General features: G+C 33.9%; 1 protein-coding gene across 1 annotated transcript; it reads right to left on the bottom strand.

Moving 5' to 3' along the window:
• Window positions 1-4,810: 4,810 nt before the first annotated feature.
• Window positions 4,811-20,057, bottom strand: LOC137639191 (uncharacterized). The gene is made up of 5 exons (XM_068371485.1): window positions 19,900-20,057; window positions 8,842-9,065; window positions 7,647-7,799; window positions 5,744-5,856; window positions 4,811-5,290 (listed from the first exon to the last, which is right to left on the bottom strand). The coding sequence occupies exons 1-5, from the start codon at window positions 19,904-19,906 to the stop codon at window positions 4,840-4,842; spliced, it is 948 nt and encodes a 315-aa protein (XP_068227586.1). The 5' UTR covers window positions 19,907-20,057; the 3' UTR covers window positions 4,811-4,839.
• Between the last annotated feature and the right edge of the window lie 6,809 nt (window positions 20,058-26,866).

The following is a 26,866-nucleotide window of genomic DNA, read 5'->3' as shown; positions in this document are numbered from 1 at the left end:
TCCTAGATTATTAATTTCAAAGGAAATTAATAAGCTAAGAAAATTCCTCACAAATAAAATTGCTACTTGAAATTAAACCCAAACTAAATATTCCCCCTACAGACCGTAGTAACAGTCCACTACCTTATACCAAAGATTACAAACAAACTGAACAAACCTGTTACTGGTCTTACCCACCTTCTGTCCATTTTCTAACATCCTCAGGCTCCTGCTTAATTCCTCCAGAGATGGCCGCCGCTTTACGTCCCTAGACAAGCTCCTGCTGACCAGGTTCTTCAGAACCTGGTTTTCTCCGTATCCAGGTATCTTCTCCATCAGCTTCCCAAACGAGAAGATGTCCGTCTCTGGGCTCGTTCGTCGGCAATCCTTACTCAGCACTGGGTCATAATGATATGACTCGAAATCCTTAATCGGCCTTGGAAACAGCCTCGTTCCGAATGGCAAACAAAATCCAAAATCTATTATAGTGGCCTCCAGGTCTTCCGGGCACACACTCTCTTCGATCATCACATTGCCAGCATGTAAGTCATTATGACCAAGGCCTTTCCTATGGATGTCCCCAAGAATCTCAGCCACCTTAGCCAGCACACCAAAAATCCTCTGCACATCCTCTGCGTATTTACGCATAAACTGACCCAGAGTGTAGCCGCCATTGTAGGACATGGCAATGGCTACATCAGTCTTCGTGTCCCGCCGTCCATACAGAACAGGAACTCCTTCAATTCCAGCAAGCTTCTCTAAACATTCCGCTTCTCTGAAGAAAGCTGCTCTTTGTGCCGGTCTATTATCCTTCAAGACCTTCAGCACACCATCTATCCAAACTCTCTTCAACCTGATCCTGCATCTGAAGGCCCTTCCGTAGGAACCTTCTCCAAGGAGTCTTCCTGTCCTGATATCACTCCGCTTCAGCCTTCTGTCAGGGTCACTTGCGGCTTCCAGCTTCACCTTCTTTGGGGACATCCCTGACTCTTCATCCATCCTTTTTCTCTTCGTACCAGCTTTAGCCATTCTTTCTCCTCCTTTCTTCTCTGCCCCAAGTCGTTTCTTCTTCGGGGAGTTCCCTCTTCTTTCTTCACCATCCTGAGCTTTCCTCTTCAGAGTGTTAGGCATCCTTGCTTCTGATTGAGAACTAGGTCCGCTAGACTTACCTTATGCACAAAGGACCTTCTAAGACTTACCTGCAGTTCTCAATCAACGTGCCAACCGAATCCCTATCTTTATATACCCTAGGTTGGGATATTTCTCCGATTTTTCAATTTTTCAAAATTCCCACGCTTATGGATACTGTGAAAATCTCTCGGATCCGAAAGTCTTCCCCAACAACCATTTACCAACTCCATCTTCAAGAAACCAATATTCATTCTCGCTTATTCCTGACGACCTTCCGGAAACATTCTGGATTACATTGATTTTCCTATCTTTTAAGATTCCCCGGATTCTGAAAGTCTTCGAGTCTCCCTCATTGCTCTAATGAGGGAGACTCGAAGACTTTCAGTATCCTGGGAATCTTAAAAGATAGGAAAATCAATGTAATCCAGAATGTTTCCGGAAGGTCGTCAGGAATAAGCGAGAATGAATTTTGGTTTCTTGAAGATGGAGTAGGTAAATGGTTTCTCTGGAGCCAATTCTAGGATAACGTTGACCCTCTATTTCTTGAAATATTTTCTGGCCCTTTTCCCTTGAAATTGGCAATAACTATGCATTACGAATATGATAATTTCCTACTAACTTTGCAATTGAGATAGAGAGAGAGAGAGAGAGAGAGAGAGAGAGAGAGAGAGAGAGAGAGAGAGAGAGAGAGAGAGAGAGATCTGGAATGCTTCGCCAAATGTTCTGCAGACATATCTAAACACACAATTAGCATACACAGCGAATCAAAATGAACAGCAAAGATGAAAAATTCCCAAATGGCATAAGAAGAGCAGTTTGATTAATGTCAAGTTAGGAATGAACGATGTGGAAATTGAAGAAGTGGGTAGGTTAGGCAAACCAAGGGAAGAGAGAGAGGGACAGGGACAGAGTAAAAAACCAAGGCCCCTGCTAGTTAAGCTTAAATGCACTAGGGAAAATATGGGGAATAATTGCAAAGGGGAAAAACCTCAAGAAATCAACAAAAGAGGATTTGAGATAAGTTTTTATTGTACCTGACCTCACTTTTAAGGGAAGGGAGAAAGAAAGGAAGTTGCAAGAGGAATCGAGAGAGAAGACACCGCCTTATTGCAAATAAGGTAAAGAGTTCAAATACTCTTGCCGTATCAGATACCTTTTACTACCGAAAATAGATTGTGCCAGAACCGTTTCTATATACGACTTTGGATCGTACTCCTCTTAAACTATGTAGGGATTTTTCGATTTTGGAGATCATTGAATTATTTTTAACAAAACAGTTCTGATTTCTAGAACATTTCCCATCATTTTTCATTTCAGCTTAACACATTTATGGAATAACTACAATAAAAGTCAACTTTAATCGCACCAGGCTAATATTCTTGAGTATTAGTTTTCCCTGAAAAATATTTAACAAAAACATTGTGACGACATAGTCCTCGTATGATGTAAAAAACTAATCCGGTTTCTGCTAACCAATCACGATTAAAAAAATCAACGCATATATAGTTATTAAAAAAAAAAATAAACATATATTTTGCAGAATATGCATTCATTAACAAATCACTGGAAAATAAAACTCAGGTGTCAAGTACTTAGTTCAGCAAGGAATATTAAAACATTCCCATATAGGATTAAAAAGAAAAAAAAAAGAGTGTTTAAATCAGTCATATTCTTGGGCTTAGCGGATTAGTTATGACAGTTTTAAACTACGCGTATTAGTGTTACTTTTAATTATACTGACACCAGTAAGCTAGCACGGGTTCTTGCTTAATATGTCATCTTGTGAGTGAAAGTAATGATGTGGGTGCAAGGAAGAGGCTCAGTGCGGACCTGGTGGGCAAAGTTGCAGGAAGATGATAAGCAAACGAACTCTGATAGCAGAATCTGGGTCTGGGCATCTTAGTACATTTTTCATGTTAAGTGGAAACCTATATTTGGTCAACTAAATTTGAGACGAGAATATTCTGGGTGCTTGATATGAGAAGGCATAAAGCGATCAGAAAATACGTTTGAAGATACTTCCTTTTTTATCTTTCTCAGTTGCCAAAAAGTATACGCCGTAGAAATAAAGAATTGTATGTTGTATGCACTGCTCCGCGCTCGTACCCAAAGTATTCTCCATACTATTAAGTCGATGGACGAATATTCACCTACAGAGGATACCAGCCAAATAAGACCAAATGGAAATGAGGGTCTAGACCCAGAGCACTCAATGAATAACTAATATGGAGATCCCACTAACGTAATGTCATTAAGCTTCGTGAGAATGTCCCCTACTCTTAGTGAAAATCAGAGCGTGCCCTTCTCACAATTACCAACCGGGATCCATCACCCACTCAAGATTCCACTTTTGACCTTCCAGTTTTCCAGGGTCGATCTCTCTTTCTCCACAGTCATAGTTAGGCTTCTAATGGACCACATGAGGTAGTGGTGGTCTATTGGAAACGTCCCTGCCTGGCGATCGCCAGACAGGGGTTTGAGTTTCCTCAAGCTGTATAGTTTTCTTGCAGTGTCTGCAGCCTCGTGATCCTTGTGAACTAAGTATAGAGGTTTTTTGGGAACCTACAGGTCTACTTGCTGAGTCATCAGCAGCCATTGCCTATCCTTCTCTGGCCCTAGCTTGGGTCGAGAGGGTCTTGGGCACTGATCATATGTAGCATATATATATATATATATATATATATATATATATATATATATATATGTATATATATATATATAAATATGATATATATATATATATATATATATATATATATATATATATATATATATATATATATATATATATATATAGTCAGTCTCTAGGACATCGTTTGGCTAGTTAGGCCATTGTCACTGTCCCTGGCCTCTACCATCCATGAGTGGCCTTTAAATCTAATTTTTTTTAGCTACCACTCAAAGATAAAGTGAAACCTTTCAAACTATCCCACTGGACATTTCAGAGGGACTTTATTGCATAGGCCATCTCACTGATAATGCAGGTTAAGCCCAACGCTTATGGAAACTGGAAATTACTCCGTCAAGTACAGCATTTTCAAAAGGTATAATGATTCTAACAAAAATATTTTGATTTTTATTGTAACTTCAGTACAAGATAAAAATATATATAGTTGGAAGTGTAAGGCATTTGTACATATATAACTAGAAAGGGAAGTGAAGACCAATGTTGTTGAGACAAAATAGTATTTTATTTAAAATCCAGCACTAAATACCGTTCCTTTAAGATGGAACTAGTTTTGTGCACGAATACTTTAATATTTAATCACTAAAACTAAAAATATATCATTTTAATTTTCTGGAGACATTTTAAGAACTTTGAGCATTAATTTTTTCTAGTAAGAACCCATTTAATGTATATAAAAATACCCCACTAAGTTTAAAGACTGTATGGACACTGAATTAAAATTCCAAAACTCATAATTTATATTGTCAGATCTTTAGTAATCTCTGTTCGTGAACTAAGATGTATTGGGGCAGGATTTTTATTTTTATTTGAGTCTTGCATGGAACATTTAAAAAGAAAAAAAAAATCCTAAAAAATAATTGATACATTTCGTCGATATCAAACTATAATTTTACAGATTTAGAGGTCAAATAATAATATTTTCAGCCATCAGCTTCCATCACAGCCCAGAAATACATCTCATTGTCTTGTGATACTAGATGTATGTAAAGATAAGAAAAGAAGAAACGTGTAGAGAGTAACAAAGGCGAAAACAGCGTATTTTATTTCAGTGGGCTAAATCTACGAGTAGAAGGGGATCGGACCAGACGAAACCCTTTTCCGTTGCGCTGCCATCTCATGCTTGGGCTATCTCGCTCCCTCTTGCTGGGAGATTTCATGCTTCCATTTGATGCTGGGGTTTCTGGTGTGCTTGTAGTGAATGAAAATTCTATCTTTCTCGGACGATGAGGCGTTGATTCCTGGACTGGTGTAGGCTCAGGGCTCGGTGACTTTCGTCGTGGAGACGATGAGCCGTTTGAAAGACCAATCACTTTCCTCATGGTGATGGAACTGGTTGAGCTTGACGTCATTGTTCTCGTGATTGATGGACTTGCTGGTGTTGGTGGTGGAGTGGAAGGTGACGATGCATTGCCATCTGATTGGATGCTTAGTTTGTTGCTGATCATGTGGCAAACTGAGGGTGTGATGAGGGAGCTCCTAAGACCATACAGGCTGAAAATGATTAATGTAATAAAAGGCTTTGCCGAGTATAAAGTTAGTACTTCCCGAAAATATATCGAATAAAGAGATACTTTTGTTCTTTAGTTTTCTATGAAATAAGATGTTACAAGATATCTTAGCGATGCTGTTAAAAAAAGTCTTAAATCAGTTCCTCCTTTTTATCATAACTGGAAAGCAACTTCTAAATTCTGTTGTGAATGAAAAAAAAAAATATTTTATGTAAGTTTTTCCTGAGAAAAAAAAAATCTCAAATACATTTCCTTACAAGGAATAAATGTGTAAAACAGTTAAAATGAATATGAGTTACCGCTCCATATGTGTTAAATATATCAGAGTTTCTATGATAAAAGACAAAAATGACCGAAGGTTCATAATCTCCAGTGAAAGAAATAAAACCAAGTGTAAGAACCTTAGGCCTATTCACAGCAAGACCAAATAACGCACCTGTTATACGTAAAACCCATGGGAACACTTCTCAGGCACAAGACTTCATAGTCGTTGGATGAGTACCTCTTTCCAAGAACCGTGACTTCACATTGCCTCAAGTCTTGATCAATCTGCAAGGAGATCTCTTAGTTACTGACATTCCCATAGAGATTTTGTAAAGCAAAATCCAGAATTATAATAACAGCACGAGCTAATTGCTTTTTGCAGTTATAAAACGTATACTAGGTAATTGCACACACACATACACACACACACACACACATATATATATATATATATATATATATATATATATATATATATATATATATATATATATATATATATATTGGTGTGTGTGTATGCCTATAAATATAAATAGATATATGTATATATTTTTTTTTTTTTTTTGCATTTGAGCTGGAGGAAGTTATCATACAACGAAATTTAGACCAAGCGCATTTTTATGGCAATTCATCCAGATGGGTAAAAATAATACGAAAGCGATATGTCAAAATTTTGGTTTTGTGATCCATACTCCAGGTCAATGATAAAGAAAAAAAAGCCTCTACATCGTATCATCGTATGCTTCAGCGACAGATCGCCAACAGGTGCATATATATATATATATATATATATATATATATATATATATATATATATATATATATATATATATATATATATATATATATATATATATATATATATGTGTGTGTGTGTGTGTGTGTGTGTGTGTGTGTATGTTTGTGTGTGTGTGTGTGTTCGCGCGCGCGCTTTGCTAAGATGTACAGGTAGCCTATACAGTGCCAAAACCTCGAGGTTACCTTTCTATCATTTAGCCTTGCATTCATATTGAAAATGAATAAACATAAACAATTCTTGTGTATTCATGTCAACGATCTGACTTGTGTGACCGAGCTGCATGTTTTCTACTTTTGAGCAAATATTTTTATCCAATATTGATTGAGATTAGGATCAATTCGAAAGCTCATACTTCTAGTGCACAGTTAGTAAACCTTCCACTACGCTGTTTCATAATGAATAAATCCAGTCGGCTTAGATGTTTAGAGAAGGCTGGTGAGTCATTGAAGCTTAGTATTCAGGCGTTAATCGTAACCTTGCAAAGAATGTATAATTCATTGGTATTGTTTGCGAGTAAGAAAATATGTATTATTATCGAATAGTTATTTGATGCAGTCAGTTTTTGGGGGATAGGCTGAGTGGTCAGTTTCTGCTATTGGAAGAGTCTAAACCTGAGTCTAAACTTTATAATTTTTACTTTAGGGGAAACCCTGGATCGTTTAGATTAGGAAAGTCTTATGCTAGCAAATGATAGCATAGTATTACGGTGAATAAGAGACCTTGGAATAGAACCTATGAACCGAGATGATGACGATATATCTATCCAGTCACTTTGTGAGTAGATTATTATTATTATTATTATTATTATTATTATTATTATTATTATTATTATTATTATTATTATTGTTGTTGTTGTTGTTGTTGTTATCGCCATCTGATTTGTCAAATATCATTGAGTACAAATTACGAAAAGTATTTAAAAAAAGATTTGTGGTATAAGTGGTGTTAAAAATTAAACAATTCTCTTTGAATGTAGAATTAAGAACTGGTGGTTATCACAATGACTTACAGTATGCTAATGTGCAACGCAAGTAGCCCCACGATGCCGTTACCTAATTCACGTTGGTGGTACAGAAATCACTACCACTGTTATAGAACTAAATATGTCAACAAAACCAGAACTGTGTTTATAATAAACTACTTAAAGTATTGTTTAAAGATGTACGATCACCAGGACGCGTATTTCAAACTTGATCTTCACTGAAGATTAGATATAAACTTTAAAAGACTAAGAAAAGTCGAAGGCAAATGACAATATGTTGATGCTTCTTCTTACCCGCCCACAGAGGAGTCTGCCCTCACAGTTGAACCGACCCACGTACAACGAATCTCCCTCATTGCTAAAGCCACACTGAATAGCTCCAGTAGGAAGGTTGCCGTCTTTCATCGGAACCCAGTCAAACTGGATGGTAGAACTTCTTGTTAAGACCTGGAAGATAGATAAATGGTAAAATAAAATAAAAATCTTACGATGTAAGTAGTTATAGGCCTATTCATTAGATATATCCTTTCAAATTTCTTACAAGATTTAAGGATGCATATATTATGCCTACGTCATAACCCGAGTTTTATAATACTAGTCTAGAGTTCTGCTCTTAAATTAAGTCTAATAATAGGAGAAGAGGAAAGAAGAAGGAGATGGACAGCTAAGTGGAATGAGCCCACAGGGAATGGTGAAAAGAAATAAGCAGTAAGCTAGGAGCATTGTAAGTGGCACTGAAGGGAAATCACTTAATCAAATGTCTGAAATATTACTATTACAGGAAACTTACAGCTTAGGAAAAAAGATGATATTTTCACGTTCAACTGGTGGATCTTTAAGTGAATGCAAGGTTGAATTTGGTAATTAGTAGTAAATAATAATTATGGATTTTTTTTACACAATTTAGATTTTATCTATGACAAAGTCTTGATTTGAAGGGCTTTTCTAGCTTGTCTGTACAACGAAAAACAATTTTGTTCCTTATTCTTGCAAATATCATTTTACGAGAATACTAGGGAAAATACCTTGAAACGGAGTCTTAACAGAAAAAAAAGTTCATTGGGCAATTTTACAGAAGGACGACAATAGAAGTATGAGGACGGATGAGGAAAATTGGAAATGATTCAGACAACTAATGAGTAGGGGTCAATACAGCATAGGGGTATTGTATGTAACATATCTTAAATGAAAAATGAAATTATTCATAAATAGGATGATATTAATTATGTAATCTTGTCCCAAACGAATCCTTTATTTGATACCAAGCATATCTTCGATAAAACAGGTTTCAGTATGAACCTGTTCTCTCATAATTCTTCAAGTTAAAATTGAGTAAGAGCATTGCCAAAAGCCATGGTTTAGGACAATAGAATAAGGTAACTTGATGCGTAGTCACAGTCTTCTCGTCTTTTAACCTTCTTATCATAATATAATGCCGAGTTTTCCATATCAATTTAATTCTAATATCAGGGAATTACGATGGACTTACGTAATAGTCGTCTTCTGGAGTATCCACATCATTAATGACGCAGCTTTTCGTCTTGTGGTCAAAGACGCCCGGATGGAACCCATCGCTTGCGGGTTTAAAATGATTTTCTGCCGGGTCTCCGCCATGTTTAAATGCCCCGGCAACCACGGGCGAATCAAAGTCGTTGCTGACGGGGACGAACTGTCTTGATCCCGTGGTAGGCTGCGTTTTCTTCCATTGTAGTCCTGATAATAATAATAATAATAATAATAATAATAATAATAATAATAATAATAATAATAATAATAATAAGAGATATTGAGCAGTTGGAAGGGAATCTCAGTTTGATAAGGAATTTGTACCATATGACCTTTTATTGGTAATAATAATAATAATAATAATAATAATAATAATAATTACACATTCAAATGATCATACGGAAAAAAACAGAAGACAAAAATTCAAAATTACTTAAAGCTCATACGTGAAGATTATATAGAGATATGGATTAAAAATATAAAAACAAAGAATTTTTATATATTCATGAATAATCAGCTGAGACAAAATAAAGCCATGACGTATAGCCTTTTAATTTAACATTGCAACGTCTTGTAAGTTTACGACCGTTAACATCCATATCACTACTTATGAAACTTTTATTGATTTATTACATAGAGGATAAAAGAACTCTTAGAAGATTGTACGACGTCGCAACACCTCAACAAACTATGAAACCTAGGGGCTTTTTGTGCGCTGAGTAGCACGCACTAATTCTAAAGGCACAGATACTAAAGGACCTATAGCAGAATGTGTTTTGTTGAGATGAAAGTAGGCCTACTGTCACAAAACTTTGATCAAGGTCTAAATTTAACCATTTAAAGGCAATTCATGAATGGCAGAGGCATGGGGCAGGGGCATTGCTTCCTAACTAGTAGGGCAATATACTAGTTATTAACCATATAGGCCTATAGCCTACATCTGATCAGCGCCCAAGCCCATTTCCACCAAAGCTAGGACAAGGGAGGGCCAGGCAATGGCTGCTGATGACTCAGCAGGTAGACCTATAGACTCCCCAAAATCTCGCATCCTTAACTCACAAGGATGGTGAGATTGCAGGCACTACAAGAATATCTTAATTAGGGCGGGGCTCGAACTCCAGGCCGGCAGATTGCCGGGCAGGAACGCTTCCAATAGGCCACCACAACACTGGATATTTTGGATACTTATTTTGGTGCCAATAGTAAGAGGATGACTTTAGCAGAACGACAAGGGTAAATCTGGAGTTTATTACCCATAAGCTATCTTTGTTACACGTTAATGCTATCAATCTTGAGATATTGGAAGCCTTGTAGGGATAAGTGTTAAGCGCACCAAAAAAAAAAAAAAAAAAAAAAAAAAACACTTCGAGATAACGATTTCACAAAGTTTTGTCAAATATTCATATAGATTTTACTCTTCAAACTTTTTTTTCGCGAACTTACATTTTCATGAAGTATTCTTTTTTTTTTCTTTTTTTTTAAGTTTAGCCTTAACCACGCTAACTATAAAACATGCTAATCCCTTTTACATTTCTATTGGCACTGACAGCTATTTCTTTGTACTGTACAGTAAGATAGTGGGGAAAAAATAAAATTCGTTGTATCAATAGCACAATACTCGATTTTCTTTACCATGTTGGAAAAAATCAACAAAGTTCACTTAACATTACCCTGTGGAATGCAAAATCTTTATTCGAGCCTTAGGGTTAATCATTATTATTATCATTATTATTATTATTATTATTATTATTATTACTTGCTAGGCTACAACCCTATTTGGAAAAGCAGGATGCCAGAAGCCCAGGGGCTCCAACAGGGATAATAGCCCAGGAAAGGAAACTTGAGGAAAAATAAAACATTTCAAAAAGGGTAACAAAAATAAATATAAACTATAAAAACTTTAACAAAGCAAGAGGAAGAGACATAAGAGAGAATAGTGTGCCCGAGTGTAACCTCAAGCAAGAGAACTCTAACTCAAGACAGTGGAAGACCATGGTACAGAGGCTATGACACTACCCAAGACTAGAGAACAATGGTTTGATTTTGGAGTGTCCTCCTAGAAGAGCTGCTTACCATAGCTAATGTCTCTTCTACCCTACCAAGAGGAAAGTGGCCACTGAACAATTACAGTGCTGTAGTTAAGCCCTCTGATTTAGAAGAATTGTTTGCTAATCTCAATGTTGTCAGGTGTATGAGGACAGAGGAGAATATGTAATAAATAGGCCAGACTATTCAGTGTGTGTGTGTGTAGGCAAAGGGAAAATGAACCGTAACCAGAGAGAAGGATCCAATGTAGTACTGTCTGGTCAGTCAAAAGACCTCATAACTCTCTAGCGGTAGTATCTCAACGGGTGACTGGTGCCCAGGCCAACCTACTACCTACAATTCGAATAAATTTGGACCTTGCTTGAGGGTACACTCGGGAACGCTGTTCTATCTTATTTCATTCCTCCTGTTGTATTTGAAGATTTTATAGTTTATATAAGAAAGATCTAATTCAATGCTGTTACTGTTCTTAGTATATTTTGAATTGATTGTTTAAACTTTTCTTATAGTTTTTCTTTTATTTCCTTGTTTCCTTTCCTCACTGGCCTATTTTTACCTGTTGGAGCCCTTGGGCTTGTAGCATCTTGCTTTTCCAACTAAAGCTATAGCTTAGCTTATAATAATAATGATGATATTAATAATAACAATGATAATAATATCATCGTGGGATTTTAGGAAAAGCTCTAACGATTAGTTTATTTCTTAAATATATTCTTACAAAATGATTGACAATGGCTTAAGCAGACCAGGCCCAGAAAGTAAAAAAAAGCAAATGTCAATATTCTCGCCTATATTCAAAAGGAGGGTTATATAACTTAAGGAAAGTAGAGGATGCGAAAGAGTTCCAATGCCTGAGTGAATAAATTAATTAATTATAGAAGGTTCTCTGGAAGATTGTAGATAAAACAATCTTAAATTCAGTTCTTTTCACCAGGAAAGAAAGGTTAATAATGTTAAGGGACTTTTATATTGATTTAAGAAAAATCTTTCAAATTCATTTGAAACACAATTGGGAATTCGTAAGAGATCATCACTGGTTTATCGATTAGGACATACACGCTCTCTCTCTCTCTCTCTCTCTCTCTCTCTCTCTCTCTCTCTCTCTCTCTCTCTCTCTCTCTGAAGACCGTAGAAATCCTTTACAGATTTGCAATGGTCGACCATTGCTATCATCACCACGGACTAAATCAACAGACACATCCCAAACTTAAGGGCAGCACTCTAAGTAAGACCATCTTAGTAATGTCCCGAATGACGTCACTGCCAGGATTTTGTACTCATGAATACGTTAACGAACGACTGTCCGGTAAGCTTGACCTTTGAAAGAAAAATATCAGTTCCCTAAGAGTAACTTGAGATAAGCTGAAGTAGTTTTATTAACATTATGATTCATCGCCGTATAACCAGATCATCAACAGAAATATAAACATAAATAAAATAATAGATTAAAATATAATAAGTAAAGTGGAAAAAAAAAATATCTTTCATACTTCTGTTTCGGTTATGTTTATAACTCCAGATAACTTTTGAAGGTTATTGGCTACAGCGGATATGACACAATACTAAAAAAAGATTATATGAGGAGCTATAACTTACCACACTTCATTGTAAATTAAAATCTCATTAGCCATTGTTTTAGGTGGCAAACATATAACGATGACTAGGATGCAAAACACTTCTTGCATAAACTGACGTTCAAAATAACGAGGAAGCCAGTCTGAGAGAGAGAGAGAGAGAGAGAGAGAGAGAGAGAGAGGAGAGAGAGAGAGAGAGAGAGAGAGAGAGAGAGAGAGTAGAGCAGGACACATTAGATTTCCGCCCTCCACACCCCATTACTTCACTTTTATTTATAGCTACGTAGAACGAGTATCCAAAGTAGCCTAAGATTCTTCTGTAGGCGAGAGTATTTGTTTTCATTTTAAAGTACCAGAATTTTTTTTAAGGGAACACAAAATAAACATATTTCATTCAACCTGAAAAGGGAGGTTTGGTTCACCATATGGAACACCATCTCCCCCTAAACATTCAGCACCAGAATATATCGTTCAATGGCAATTTTGTTCGTTCGCTTTTCTTTGCGAAGTTGTGATATCATAGATAACTTGGATCGTTTGAATGCAGCTCATCTATTTTATGTGCAACGTGTCAGAATATATCATTATCTATTTTAAGGGGGATTTATAGGAATATTGGTAACATTAAACGCACTTTTATTCGAGTGGTTTGATTCAGCACTATATTTTTCGGAAGCGTTTATGATGCAGGTTTAGACTAGGATTCTTGATATACCTTACATATATATTTATTTATAATAGAACAAGAGAGTATAACTGGCTGTTATTAGTAATGTAACAAAGTGCTTGTTTAAAATAGTCCAGTTTTATAAATATGTTAGTATGTTGGGTTGTTGATCATTTACCAAAGAGCAGTTAACATTTACCTCTGGTTATGTAAATACTTATATCAAGAGTCTGTATATAGATATTGTATTAAAAGGATTACTGTAACTTCGGCTAAAGGAAATAAAGAAGGTTTAAGGACAACGGTATTATCTCTTCAGTATTCCACCAAGTAGGCTACAATTGGGATATAACAAATGGTGCAGGTTTAGACTAGGATTCTCTCTCTCTCTCTCTCTCTCTCTCTCTCTCTCTCTCTCTCTCTCTCTCTCTCTCTCTCTCTCTCTCTCTCTACATGAACTTGAAATGTGGAGATATAGGTCTAAGGGTAAATATTAAAACCACACAGACATATATAAACTGCATATGATCTATTACTCAGCATCTATTATTACTATTATACTAAAGTTTTAAATATGTATTTGAATAGACGCCATTAATATGCAGAGATTTCTGTTCACACCTAACGTCGAATCAACGAAAACATGTCCACTTCCTTAATGGGAAAACGACACTGATATGGGAACAGGTGTTGATGTTCCATAGACAACGGAACCTCGTAGTCTTCTAAGACATGACATCATACTTGGGTTACGATTGACATAGCATACTAAGCAGCAATGAGATCACATAGGCTGTACTATGCATGTGGTGTGTATGTACAGTGTGTATGTTTGCTAAAATCCTAGTTTACTGTACGTTTCAAGTTATAAAAATAATTCATGACTGAATTGATAAGATAAAACTTATCAGTAAAATTTTTCTTGAAATTAGGCAAGATCGTGGTGCAATTAAGCTAAATAGATAAGTGTGAAACGAAGGCAAGTTTTTAAAGACTTGGGAGATCGGTTAGTTTATTCTTATAGCTGGTTTTTTTTTCATAATGTAGCCTACACATATTCGAAATATCGAAAGGGACACAGCAAACCGTTCAATAATTTACTGAGAAATCATCACAAAATAAGTTGAAAGAAAGAAGTATGATAAACTGATGAAAATAGGAAATAGGAAAAAGATAGATAACACGCACACTTATGTATAACAAGTAGAAAGAGCAATCAGAAATTTCAGACTTCCGATAATGAAGATTGTCAACATTTTACGTAAATCTACGGTCTAATATTTCCATCTTTCATATGTTGACCGCAATTGCATCAACTGTATAATAAAGATCCTGGATCCGGATCACCGTCAAAATCTACTCGCTTCTAAATTAGCCCATTTCTGACATATCCTGAAATTTTCCTCAAAATACAGCACTAAATTTTGGAGTTAGCCTGGTGAGAAACAAACAAACAAAGAGATGAAAATATAATCTTCCGGTGGTAAATATTAATGCCGAGGAACATGACGCTTTAACCTTGTAACAAAATGTCTTTCAAAGTTACAAGTATTGTGATTCGAAACCATGATAAGAGGAATTTTCTATAGATTTGCAGAGCAGGGAATAGAATATACCTGGTGTTTGGCAGCGCGCCATCACCTTCATCCTCTTTCCAAGAGATGGCGCCATAAGGGTCTTTCAGCGAGCCTTCACTGGTGAAGATGCTATCCCTACACCACTTTTCTCGATCCTACTCGACGCTTGTACAGTGCTCTTTTCAGCGTGGTGGACTGGTTGGTGATAGTTTGGGATTAAACGCAGTATAAAAAAAAGAATATATATATATATATATATATATATATATATATATATATATATATATATATATATATATATATATATATATATATATATATATATATATACCAAGGCACTTCCCCCAATACTGGGGGGTAGCCGACATCAAACAAATGAAAGAAAAAGAGGGGACCTCTCCTCTCTACGTTCCTCCCAGCCTGACAAGGGACTCAACCGAGTTCGGCTGGTACTGCTAGGGTGCCACAGCCCACCCTCCCCCTTTATCCACCACAGATGAAGGTTCATAACTGCTGCTACCTCCGCGGTCATCCAAGGCACCGGAGAAGCAGCAGGGCCTACCGGAACTGTGTCACAATATATATATATATATATATATATATATATATATATATATACATATATATATGTGTGTGTGTGTTTATATAAGTTTATATATATATACAGTATATATGTATATATATATATATATATATATATATATATATATATATATATACATATAAAGAGAGAGACACTGGCTTTTTATTACATAGGGGAGATATGTGAGTGTATATATTTGGGCAAGGTGCATTTATAAAAGGAAGTTATGAATTTCTAAACTAAATTTTAATCTTTGATAATATTAAGTTCGAAGATCAGATCTGGCAGGTAAATTAGTACACAATCGATAAAGAAAAATAATCATAATAAAGAACTTTGGTTTTATTATCATGGCATGGGTAACTCACTTCATGTCATAAACCATTCTCTCTCTCTCTCTCTCTCCTCTCTCTCTCTCTCTCTCTCTCCTCTCTCTCTCTCTCTCTCTCTCTCTCTCTCTCTCTCTCTCGTCTTAAAAGACAGAAGAATCGTTCACCATTAAATCTATCCGCCATCATGAATGTAGGAGGTAATATTATTCTTGCAAAAGAATCTACGCCTCTGCACAAAACACACTTACAGACGCACACATACACACACACATACAAACAAACACACGCGCGCGCGCAAGCATATACCTGGTACCACTTGCATTTAGAATGCACACTTGTACATTCTCTCCAGAGATGCACGACCTTGAACAAACGTTCACCGAATTCTTATTTTGATCTCAGCGAATGGCTAACGGCGCTGTCCTCCAGAGAGGGCTGCAAGGAGGGAGTTTCTGACATGGTGACATTCCAAGGACTCTTTGACCTTAACGAGGGATTTATTATTCTCTCTCTCTCTCTCTCTCTCTCTCTCTCTCTCTCTCTCTCTCTCTCTCTCTCTCTCTCTCTCTCTCTCTCTCTCTCTCTCTCTAAAGAACTTGCTGAGAATTGGGAAGCTAACCTATTGTGATGTCACGTCCTTTATAAGGTGATAAAGTGGATCACTGTCTATATACTGTATATGTATGTATATATATATATATATATATATATATATATATATATATATATATACAGATATATATATATATGTATATATATATATATATATATATATATATATATATATATATATTCGAAATTAACCATTTAAATGGCAAGTAAGCTTTTATATAATGTAAAGTCGAATGCATGAAAAGATATCAGAGGCAAAATGTGTATATTGATAAACATAGTCTGTACTAAAAATAGAAATAGTGTAACATAAAATGTTATCGGTATGACAACATCCAACATTAACAATGAAAACAATTATCGCTAAGGTTTTAGAATTATTTAGTAGAATCTTAGATAATAATAACTCGAAAATATAACCTATTTGTCTTTATAATAATTTCAAGATAAAAGAAACTTCATTATACTATATGAGTTATTACCTATCCCTTTCCCAGTAGGTTTCTTAACTATTTTATAAAACTGGCAACGTTACAGTAACATTAAGGGTCTCTCATTCTATAAGTGAACAGACGATAAGAAATAATCTTATTATTGTTATATTTATTCAAACGTACCCTCCTTTGAATATATCTACTCTTGCTAACAAAGACACGTTATCATAGCTTAAGACCCCCCCCCCCCCCGCCGCCATCTTCTCTTTGTAGTGCATATTTAAAATTTGTACTTGACAAGTTCAATAATTTTTAGTGATTCTATTCATATAGAGGCAAGGCTATCTCTTTGGCAACGACCATATGCACATTCAAATCTGGTATGAACAAGTCTAATGATTCTGAATATTAAAGCATAAAATGACATATCGATCGAAATTGCAAGAGTCATTAGAAAACATGGTAGGAAAGGGAAACGAGGTTCTAAATGATACAATATCTAAACACAACCAGATTTGTCTATCCAAATGGAATTATGCCCTCCTAAATATGGTAGAAAAGGTTGTTATTATTATTATTATTATTATTATTATTATTATTATTATTATTATTATTATTATTATTATTATCATTACTATTTCTTTTTAATTTTATTCTTATCATAATTATTTCTATTTTAATTGTATTATTATTATTATTATGATAATAATAATAATAATTATTATTATTATTATTATTACTAGCTAAGCTACAACCCTAATTGGAAGACCATGATGCTATAAACCCAAGGGATCCAGCAGGGAAAAATAGCCCAGTGAGGAAAGGATATAAGGATATATATAAACGACATGAGAAACAACGAACAATTAAAATATAACATGTTTAAAATCAGTAACAACATCAAGACAAATGTTGCAATTGTTTGGCATAAAACTGATGTGAGAACAGTCCAAACCTGTTCGAGTGGGTCTGAGCTTGAGAGATTTTCTGGTGCTGTATATATCATCTCAAAAGAAAAAAAAATGCAGAAAACCTTGACATGGACTCTTGCTTTGAGACTGACTATAAACTTTCTGCAGAGGCCAGAAGGTAACGCCATATGGTTTTGTCTAAACTATAAAATAATAATAAAGCAAATAATAACAGTAAAATATACGGATAGTAACAATTTATATCAATGATAATAAGGATAATAATGAGTAATAACATTAATAATGATAGAATAATAACATTGGTTACATTAAAACTTATGACAATGAAGAATGTATTATAGAAATATATATCTTATAGAATAGAGAGTAAAGTTTTACTGACATTTCCAAACATAAAATTAATGACGAATTTAGATTTCTTTTCAATACACCTTGTAAAATATAGTTCTTTGAAGAGGAAGAAATTTCTTTGATTGCATATAAGTCTTCCTATTGTGATTAATATTTACCTTAATAATTACTGTTCGCTCATGAATGGCAAAGGCAAGGGACAGTGACAATGCCCTAGAGACTGATTATATATACATACGACCAGTGCTAAAGACCTCTCTTCATCCATGTTAGGACCAGGGAGGGCCAGGCAATGGCAGCTGATGACTCAGCAGGTAGACCTATAGTCTCCCCCCCAAACGCTACAAGAAACTATCAAGCTTGGGAGGGACTCGATCCCAGCCGGCAGATCGAAAGCGGGATATTTCATTAAAAAAAAAAAAAAAAAAAAAAAAAAAAAAAAAAAAACTGATGTGGTACTACGCTGTAGGTTACGCTATGAAGTAACTACCAACAAGTGGAATAGAATAGGTAACACCGCCAAAATCTGTCGTCTACACCAAAAACCAAATCTTGCATAAATCAATGCATTATATCTCAATGCATAATTACATTTGGATATTGAATAGGATTAATGATGCAGTGTATTTTAAAACGCACTAAATTTTCAAACACCCATATATTTAATTACAATAAAGACACTCATTATGACGTAAGAACAGTTAAAACTATTTCATACGTTATGAGTAAATAAAGTGCGATAAATCGTGCATCGATTACTCAAAGATATATGCCGACCTGATTTACTGTAGCCTTTCAGGGCAATGAAGGTCAAAAGAACCATGTAAAATATTATAAATGATATTTACATAAAAACCTATCAAAGTAAACGGGTTAAAACGGTCAACAGTGTGCGCATGTATATATGTATATATATATATATATATATATATATATATATATATATAGATAGAGATAGAGAGAGAGAGAGAGAGAGAGAGAGAGAGAGAGAGGAGAGAGAGAGAGAGAGAGAGAGAGAGAGTTAGAACTATATGACTTTAGTGATAAATTCTATAAAAAAGATTTCTCTCTCTTAATTTTTGTATAGCCTTTATCATTGCAGAGTCTATATTTACTGCAACAAGTATATCACAGAGAAAGGTGTATGATACTCTTCAACATGATGTTATGAATAAAAAACACTTATGAAATATGAATTAATAAATAGACAAATTAATAGATAAGTAAATAAATGAATCGATACATAAATACACAGGAAAACAAAGTAAATGATCAACAATGTGATAAAAATTAGATTAATGAATAAACAATTAAACATCCACATCTAATGAATAAAAGATAATTGAAACAATATATAAATGAAAAGACAAATGTCATAATGGTTAAATTGATGCCCGACATAGCTTTTATACAAATGACATTTTATTTACTTCCTCACTTAATAACTTGTATGAGGAAATTTCAAAGCAATATGTCAACAGCTCTCATTCTATAAAAATTCCCGGGAGAAAGTATTCACGGTTTTCTGCTCGGAAAAGCATCCAGACTACGACATTGATGTGAAAAAAAATATGGCTATCAAATTTCTTCGAAAATTATCTTTGTAATAAGTGGATTTTATTCTTGTAATTCAATATTTACATTTAAATCCTATACGTATTCACATTTCAAATATATTCAGATATCTACTGAAACAGATTTTGTGTCTGAAAAGTAATTTAGAAAGAAAAATGTATCGTGGTGCTTAGCCATGTGCAGTGGTTAAAACATCGAAAATATATTATCACTTTCTGTACTGAAAGAAAACACTAACATTAAAGATAACTTGTGTTAAGAATAAATTGCTATAAAATAAAAATGTACACAATATAAATAGTTACAGTTTTACGTATTTAAAACCTGAAAGTTAAAGTAGCCAATTTATCGTACTCACCCAGCATGGTGGATGCAGCTAGAGATATCTACACAGGATGTCCGTTTACTTGAAGAAACCGCGACCAATACTGCAGCCATGCATCCTTCAGTTTCGTTGTAAACTTTGTTTCCTCCTCGACTCCTCCCCACAAAGCCCCACGCCCACTAACCTCCCGATCGGTAAACACAACAGGCGGGATCATGTCAACTCTATACTTGCAGGTGACGTCACAACTGGTGCAAACCCACGCAGAGCCAACATTGCTCAGGAAGGCAACGAGAATCGCTTGTTCTACCGTGTGGGATGAGAGTACTATTCTCACTCACCTGGTGCGTCTGTCGATGCCTCTATTTTGAATACTTTATTCTGTACTCGACGTTTGTTTTTGACATTTATAATCTGTTAAATTGGTTGTATAGTAATCTTTTCTGTGACTTTTAATTTTGTACGTCTCTATAACCTGAAAATGGGGTGCAGGCTTGTAAAAATATCGCACTACTTAAGTGGTGTAAAAAAAAAATTAAATGTCACGCCGGACAGTTGAATGCAAGAATATTCTTATGCATATTCTAAATGTCTTGCAATTTAAGTCAAATACAAATTGGTAGGCTAATTGTAGAAATATCTCTAAATCCTGAGACTGTGATATATCGGAAAAGTAGCGAGTTTCCAAGGTTAGCCGATCTTGTGTTGAAGAAACTTATCATCAATTGCTTATGGTAAAAAGAGGAGGAAAATAATACTATTCTGAATGGTTTACTGAAATTTGATAGAAATTTAATAGAAAGACTCTTATGGATAAAGATTTCATATAAATTTATTAAGAGAAGATTGAAACTAAATATTTATCGCAACATTTCATATATTTAAAATAAACCGATTAAAAACATTATCCTGAAACTTCGAAAACAACTAAAGAAATTTAGAAGATAAAAAAAGATCTGAATTTGAAGTAGAATTAAAAAATGCTGTGCAGAACTAAAAATGCAATATATATATATATATATATATATATATATATATATATACAGTATATATATACGGTATATATATATACATATATATATATATATATATATGTATATATATATACCGTATATATATATATATATATATATATATATATATATATATATATATGTATATATATATATACCGTATATATATATATATATATATATATATATATATATATACAGTATATATATATATATATATATATATATATATATATATATATACAGTATATATATATATATATATATATATATATATATATGTATATATATATATGTATATATATGTATATATATATATATATATATATATATGTATATATAATAAAACCTGAGGAGTATCAGAAAATTATAATTGAACTTCGATGCTTAATGCCATAAAGACTTTAGACACAGATATATGTAAACAATAAACGTATAATGAATACATACACAAGCTACTCAAGTGCCAGTCGGTATGCCCTTGACTGTCATAATCATTACGTAGTTTCAACACACGATCGAATGAGTATAAAGTACTTCTAATTCATTGAACGGCAATCCCAGTAAATTCTCTTATTTTATTCCTTTACTATCACCATGCGTAAGTGTAATATATTCAAAACGTGAAAATGAGATGGAATCTCTCTCTCTCTCTCTCTCTCTCTCTCTCTCTCTCTCTCTCTCTCTCTCCTGTAGCTAATAACTTAGTTTTAGTCTCATGAATGCAAATAACACTACTAACAATATGTTCTGAAAAGATAAGATTATTAAACGATGTAAAATATATGGTGTGAAACATTCTGATTTGAGATCATTTTACAAACAATTGTGACCTACTCTAGAAGAAGAAAGATGTTAAGGGGGTCATGTGCAACTCGCAGCACAGCATATTTTGGCTACCAAGCTGCTAGATTGGAAGAGCTGCTCTGCGCATTTGGATTGTATCTGCAAGCCAAAATGGTTCGTAAGGCATCCACCCTCGGTAGGTAAGATATATAAATTGATACCGGGTAAGAGCTATACAGAGTTTTAGATCAGTTTACGTGAAATTGAATGTGAAATATATATATATGTATACTCATTAAATGCTAAAGCATTTGTGGCATCAGCTTTTCTAGGGCAACACTTTTCGAGTTTTCTGTATCTTTTCTTCTTTTCATGGAAAGAATTTTGGAGGAAAAGATTGAATTTATTACTGTGCTACTCCATTTATTCAATTTTATCAGACAGCTGTTTCAGCCAATAACTAATGGCTCTCGTCCGAGCATATTTACATAGAAATCATTTCCCTTATATAATATCTGTGAACAACTTCTGTCAGATGAAATCATTTAATGGAGGTTTTTGCCATTTGCATCAACAAAATGCTGATGCATGGCCCCATTCGAGCTTGAAGTCGCCTCCTGAGCGTTGTCATCGTGTGGCCAATGTAGTATATATTGAGGGTCTTACCCTTCCCTTCTTATCATCTGAATTTGTAAACTACATTAGTCTTAGACTACTTTGGTACTCTGGAAGTATTACTGTTTTTCAATTCAAGGGCAGTTATGAAATTTTGCTAGCTGTATATTCTCGGCAATACTTTTTCATATGGTGCCCTTAGTTTTCCTGGCATTTATAGACTATGGTAAAGTTTTTGATTCTGTCAAAACCGCAGCTGCAATGAAAACCCTTCAAAGACAAGGAATATATTAATCTTAAGTTGGAACACAGCAATACTAAAACTACTTAGAGTGAGAAAATTCTGATTGAGAAAGGACTTAGATAGGTAGATCTCCCCCCCCCCCCATCTCTCTTGATTATTCACAGCATGCCTAGAAGTCTTTAAAAAAATTATACTGGAAAAGTGTAAGCATTAACATTAACGGGGAATACCTTAACAACGTAAGATTTCCAGATGACATGGTTGTGTTTAGTGAATTATGGAAGGAATTACAAAAGATGATAGAAGATTTTGATAGAGAAAGCAGAAGAAAGCGTAAATGTAGGACTGGAAAAAAATATAAATAAAACTAAGAAAATGCAGAGACATCAAATAAGTTTTATGTACGAACCTCTAGAGATTGTTAATTAATATACATACTTAGGACAAACAGTATGTGTTTTTTCACAGGGTATGAGACGAAATTAAAAGAATGATAAGCATGGCATGACGAGTTTTGGGTAAACAAAAGAAGATTATGAAAAGTAAAATGCCACTTTCGATCAAAAGAAAAGTATTTAATCAGTTGATCCTACCAATATTAACTTATGCATTCGAAACTTGAGCCTTACTAAACCCTTAGAACATAAGTTAGTTGCAACTCAAAGAGCTATGGAAAGAATGATGATGGGAGTAACACCAAGAGACAAGAAAAAGAGCAACATGGATACGAGAGCAAACTAAAGTAGATGATATTCTAACAACATGTAAGAAAAAGAAATGGACGTAGGCAGGACATGTAATGAGAATTTATAATAGATAAACACTTAGAATAACAGAATAGGTAGGAGGTTGGCCAGGGCACCAGCCACTCGCTGAGACTCTCTCTCTCTCTCTCTCTCTCTCTCTCTCTCTCTCTCTCTCTCTCTCTCTCTCTCTCTCTCTCTCTCTCTATATATATATATATATATATATATATACATATATATATATATATATATATTTATATATATACATATACAGTATATATATATATATATATATATATACTGTATATATATATATATATATATATATATATATATATATATATATATATATATATATATATATATACCACAAAAGAGTTATTGGGTACTTTGACTGGACAGACAGTACGACATTGGTTCTCTCTCTAGTTATGGCTCATTTTTCCTTTGCCAACTCATACACTGAATAGTCTGGCCTATTCTTTCCACATTCTCCTCTGTCCTTATACACCTGACAACAATGAGATTACCATGAAATTCTTCTTTGTTCAAAAGGTTAAGTACTGCACTGTAATTGTTCACTGGCTACTGTTGGAACCTAGATTTATGTCTACTTTAGGATTCAGAGCCTTTAGATATGCGGCCCCGAGACTATATAATAAGCTCCCACGAAAAATTCGAATGATTGAAGACATTAAGGCTTTCAAGAGGAAACTGAGGACTTTCTTGTTCCATGAGTCTTTTGACAGTGACGATTTAACAGTAAATGAACAATATGTGACTTGAAAAGATAAATACTGTGAACGAACAAGGTAAAACGACAGTGGAGGTCCTGTAGAGAGTGGGGTTCCCCTGCTGTATGGGACCGGAAAAGCAGCCATCAAAGTAAAGTAAAGTAAAGTACTTTCTTCTTGGTTAGGGTAAAGTGAACCTTTACCCATGGCAACCAGCTTTTCTTTGAGGGCCACTCCAAATTTAAACCATTGTTCTCTAGTCTTGAGTAGTGCCATAGCCTTTGTACCATGGTCTTCCGCTGTCTCGGGGTAGAGTTCTCTTGCTTGAGGATACACTCGGGCACACTAATCTATCTTATTTCTCTTCCTTTTGTTTTAGAAGTTTTTATAGTTTATATATGAAAGATCTATTTTGATGTTACTGTTCTTAAAATATATTTTTTTAATTGTTCATTAATTCTCTTGTAGTTTATTCTTTTCCTTGTTTCCTTTCCTCATTGGGCTATTTTTTCCTGTTGGAGCAATTGGGATCATGCATCCAAAGAGATTGCAAAAGAAGCAGGAAAAAGAAAGGAAAGACGATGGATTTGACGAACTAAGAAAATTTACCGGTATAAACTAGGATAGAAAGACCATAAATTGAGGTCTTTGTTCTGCAGTGGACTCTTAACGGCTGATATATATATATATATATATATATATATATATATATATATATATATATATATGCATATGTATATACATATATACATATGTATATATATATATACAGTATATATATATATATATATATATATATATATATATATATATATATATATATATGTAATATTATATTTGACTATTATCACGAATGATATAATCTTGGAACCTACTATATAATTCGTTACATATAATAATTTAAATATTTTAATGTCAACTGAAACTAAAAAACATTTTAGAATTGCAAATGTTTTTATTATAACTCATCCCTCGTATTTATTAAGAATTTCTAGTCATAGGAAACCTCCACTTTGGTCTCCTTACCTTTTGGCTGGCGTGTTATTTTTCCCATTAGAATCTTAATGATAAAGAATCTATTGCGTAAGAACACCCAAGTCCATATATGTTGGATCAGGACGCAAATATTTTGTGACAAAGGTGTGATTTTAAACTGCTAGTTTCCCTTCTTGTCTCTATTGCGTTGTAAATTTTGAAGATCTATCACTTAGATGCAATGTCTCAAAGTATGAAAGTTCGTCCTAATTTCTAACTTGCCACTAGGTCTGCCAAGGACCATTGCCATCTCAATACGGGGTCTGTCTATCTTATACTTTAGTGGTTCAACTCCTCTCTTTTAGACCCATCTGTGGAGTACAAAAAAAAAAAAAACACACTTAACAATAGAGAATACCCGTAAAATATAAAACGGCTACATCTATCAAATTTTTTATACCTGATCTAGATGTAAATCTTTGGCACCGTCGTTCAATTGGTTCATGATGCATGTTGCATAAGATTTTTCATAACTCTGACCATCCTTTACATTCAGATCTCCCTGGACAATTCTATCCTGTTCGTAATACTAGGCAGGCAGTTAATTCTAAAAGCCAGGCCTTCTCTATCATGAGTCTCAACACTACACAGTATTCTAGAAGTTTTATTCCAGCTATTACCAAGTTGTGGAATGATCTTCCTAATCGGGTAGTTGAAACAGTAGAACTTCAAAAGTTCAAAGTTGGAGAAAATGATTTTATGTTGACCAGGCTGACATGAGTCTTTTTATAGTTTATTTATGACGTATCTGTTGTTGACGTTGTTAATAGTTTATATATGACATATCTATTTTGACGTTGTTACTGCTTTTAGTATGATTTATTGTTAATTTGTTCTCATCATTTTGATTATTTCCTTATTTCCTTTCCTCACTGGGCTATAATAATACTGTAATAATGATAATAATAATAATAATAATAATTAAAAAATCTCCATCACACTAAATAAAGATTGAAGCCCAAATGCACGTACTACTTATAAAGCAGCAAGTCATTTCTAAATAAACAACTATTTGATTTCTTGTAAGGCCACGACTGTTATTGTATGGAATTGGAGGTGAAGTTGTAACTGTTATTTCTCGACTGTCATAATAATGCTTGGGCTCACAATTTGTAAAGCAAAGACGTATGCGAACGAAACAATAGTCGTGGATGAATATATATATATATATATATATATATATATATATATATATATATATATATACTGTATATATGTATATATATATATATATATATATATATATATATATATATATATATATATATATATATATACAGTTTATATATATACAGTATATATATATATATACATATATATATACATATATATATATATATATACATATATACAGTATATATATATATATATATATATATATATATATATATATATATATATATATATATATGTGTGTGTGTGTGTGTGTGTGTAATAAGAATACAATTGCGAATCGAATATCCGGCAGTAACTGAACAAATATATATATATATATATATATATATATATATATATATATATATGTGTGTGTGTGTGTGTGTGTGTGTGTGTGTGTGTAATAAGAATACAATTGCGAATCGAATATCTGGCAGTAACTGAACAAATATATATATATATATATATATATATATATATATATATATATATACATATATATATATATATATATATATATATATATATATATATATATATATATATATATATATATATATGGTCAGTATGGTTTTCTTACGAGGCGTAAGTACTAGTGATGCCGTTCATGACCTCCTTGAAAATATCTATAATGCAATGAATAAAAATGAATACCTTGGTGCGGTTTTTTTG

Source organism: Palaemon carinicauda, chromosome 4, assembly GCF_036898095.1.
Source record: "Palaemon carinicauda isolate YSFRI2023 chromosome 4, ASM3689809v2, whole genome shotgun sequence".
Taxonomy (NCBI): domain Eukaryota; kingdom Metazoa; phylum Arthropoda; class Malacostraca; order Decapoda; family Palaemonidae; genus Palaemon; species Palaemon carinicauda.
The sequence above is the reverse complement of the archived record's forward strand: the minus strand, read 5'-3'. Positions and strand labels throughout refer to the sequence as shown.

Excerpts from the sequence above, each read along its gene's own strand:
- LOC137639191 (XM_068371485.1), bottom strand. Across the intron at positions 7,800-8,841 it reads CTCCAGAAGACGACTATTAC|GTCTTAACAAGAAGTTCTAC; the intron begins GTAAGTCCATCG and ends TCTATCTTCCAG. Across the intron at positions 5,857-7,646 it reads GCAGACTCCTCTGTGGGCGG|ATTGATCAAGACTTGAGGCA; the intron begins GTAAGAAGAAGC and ends ATCTCCTTGCAG.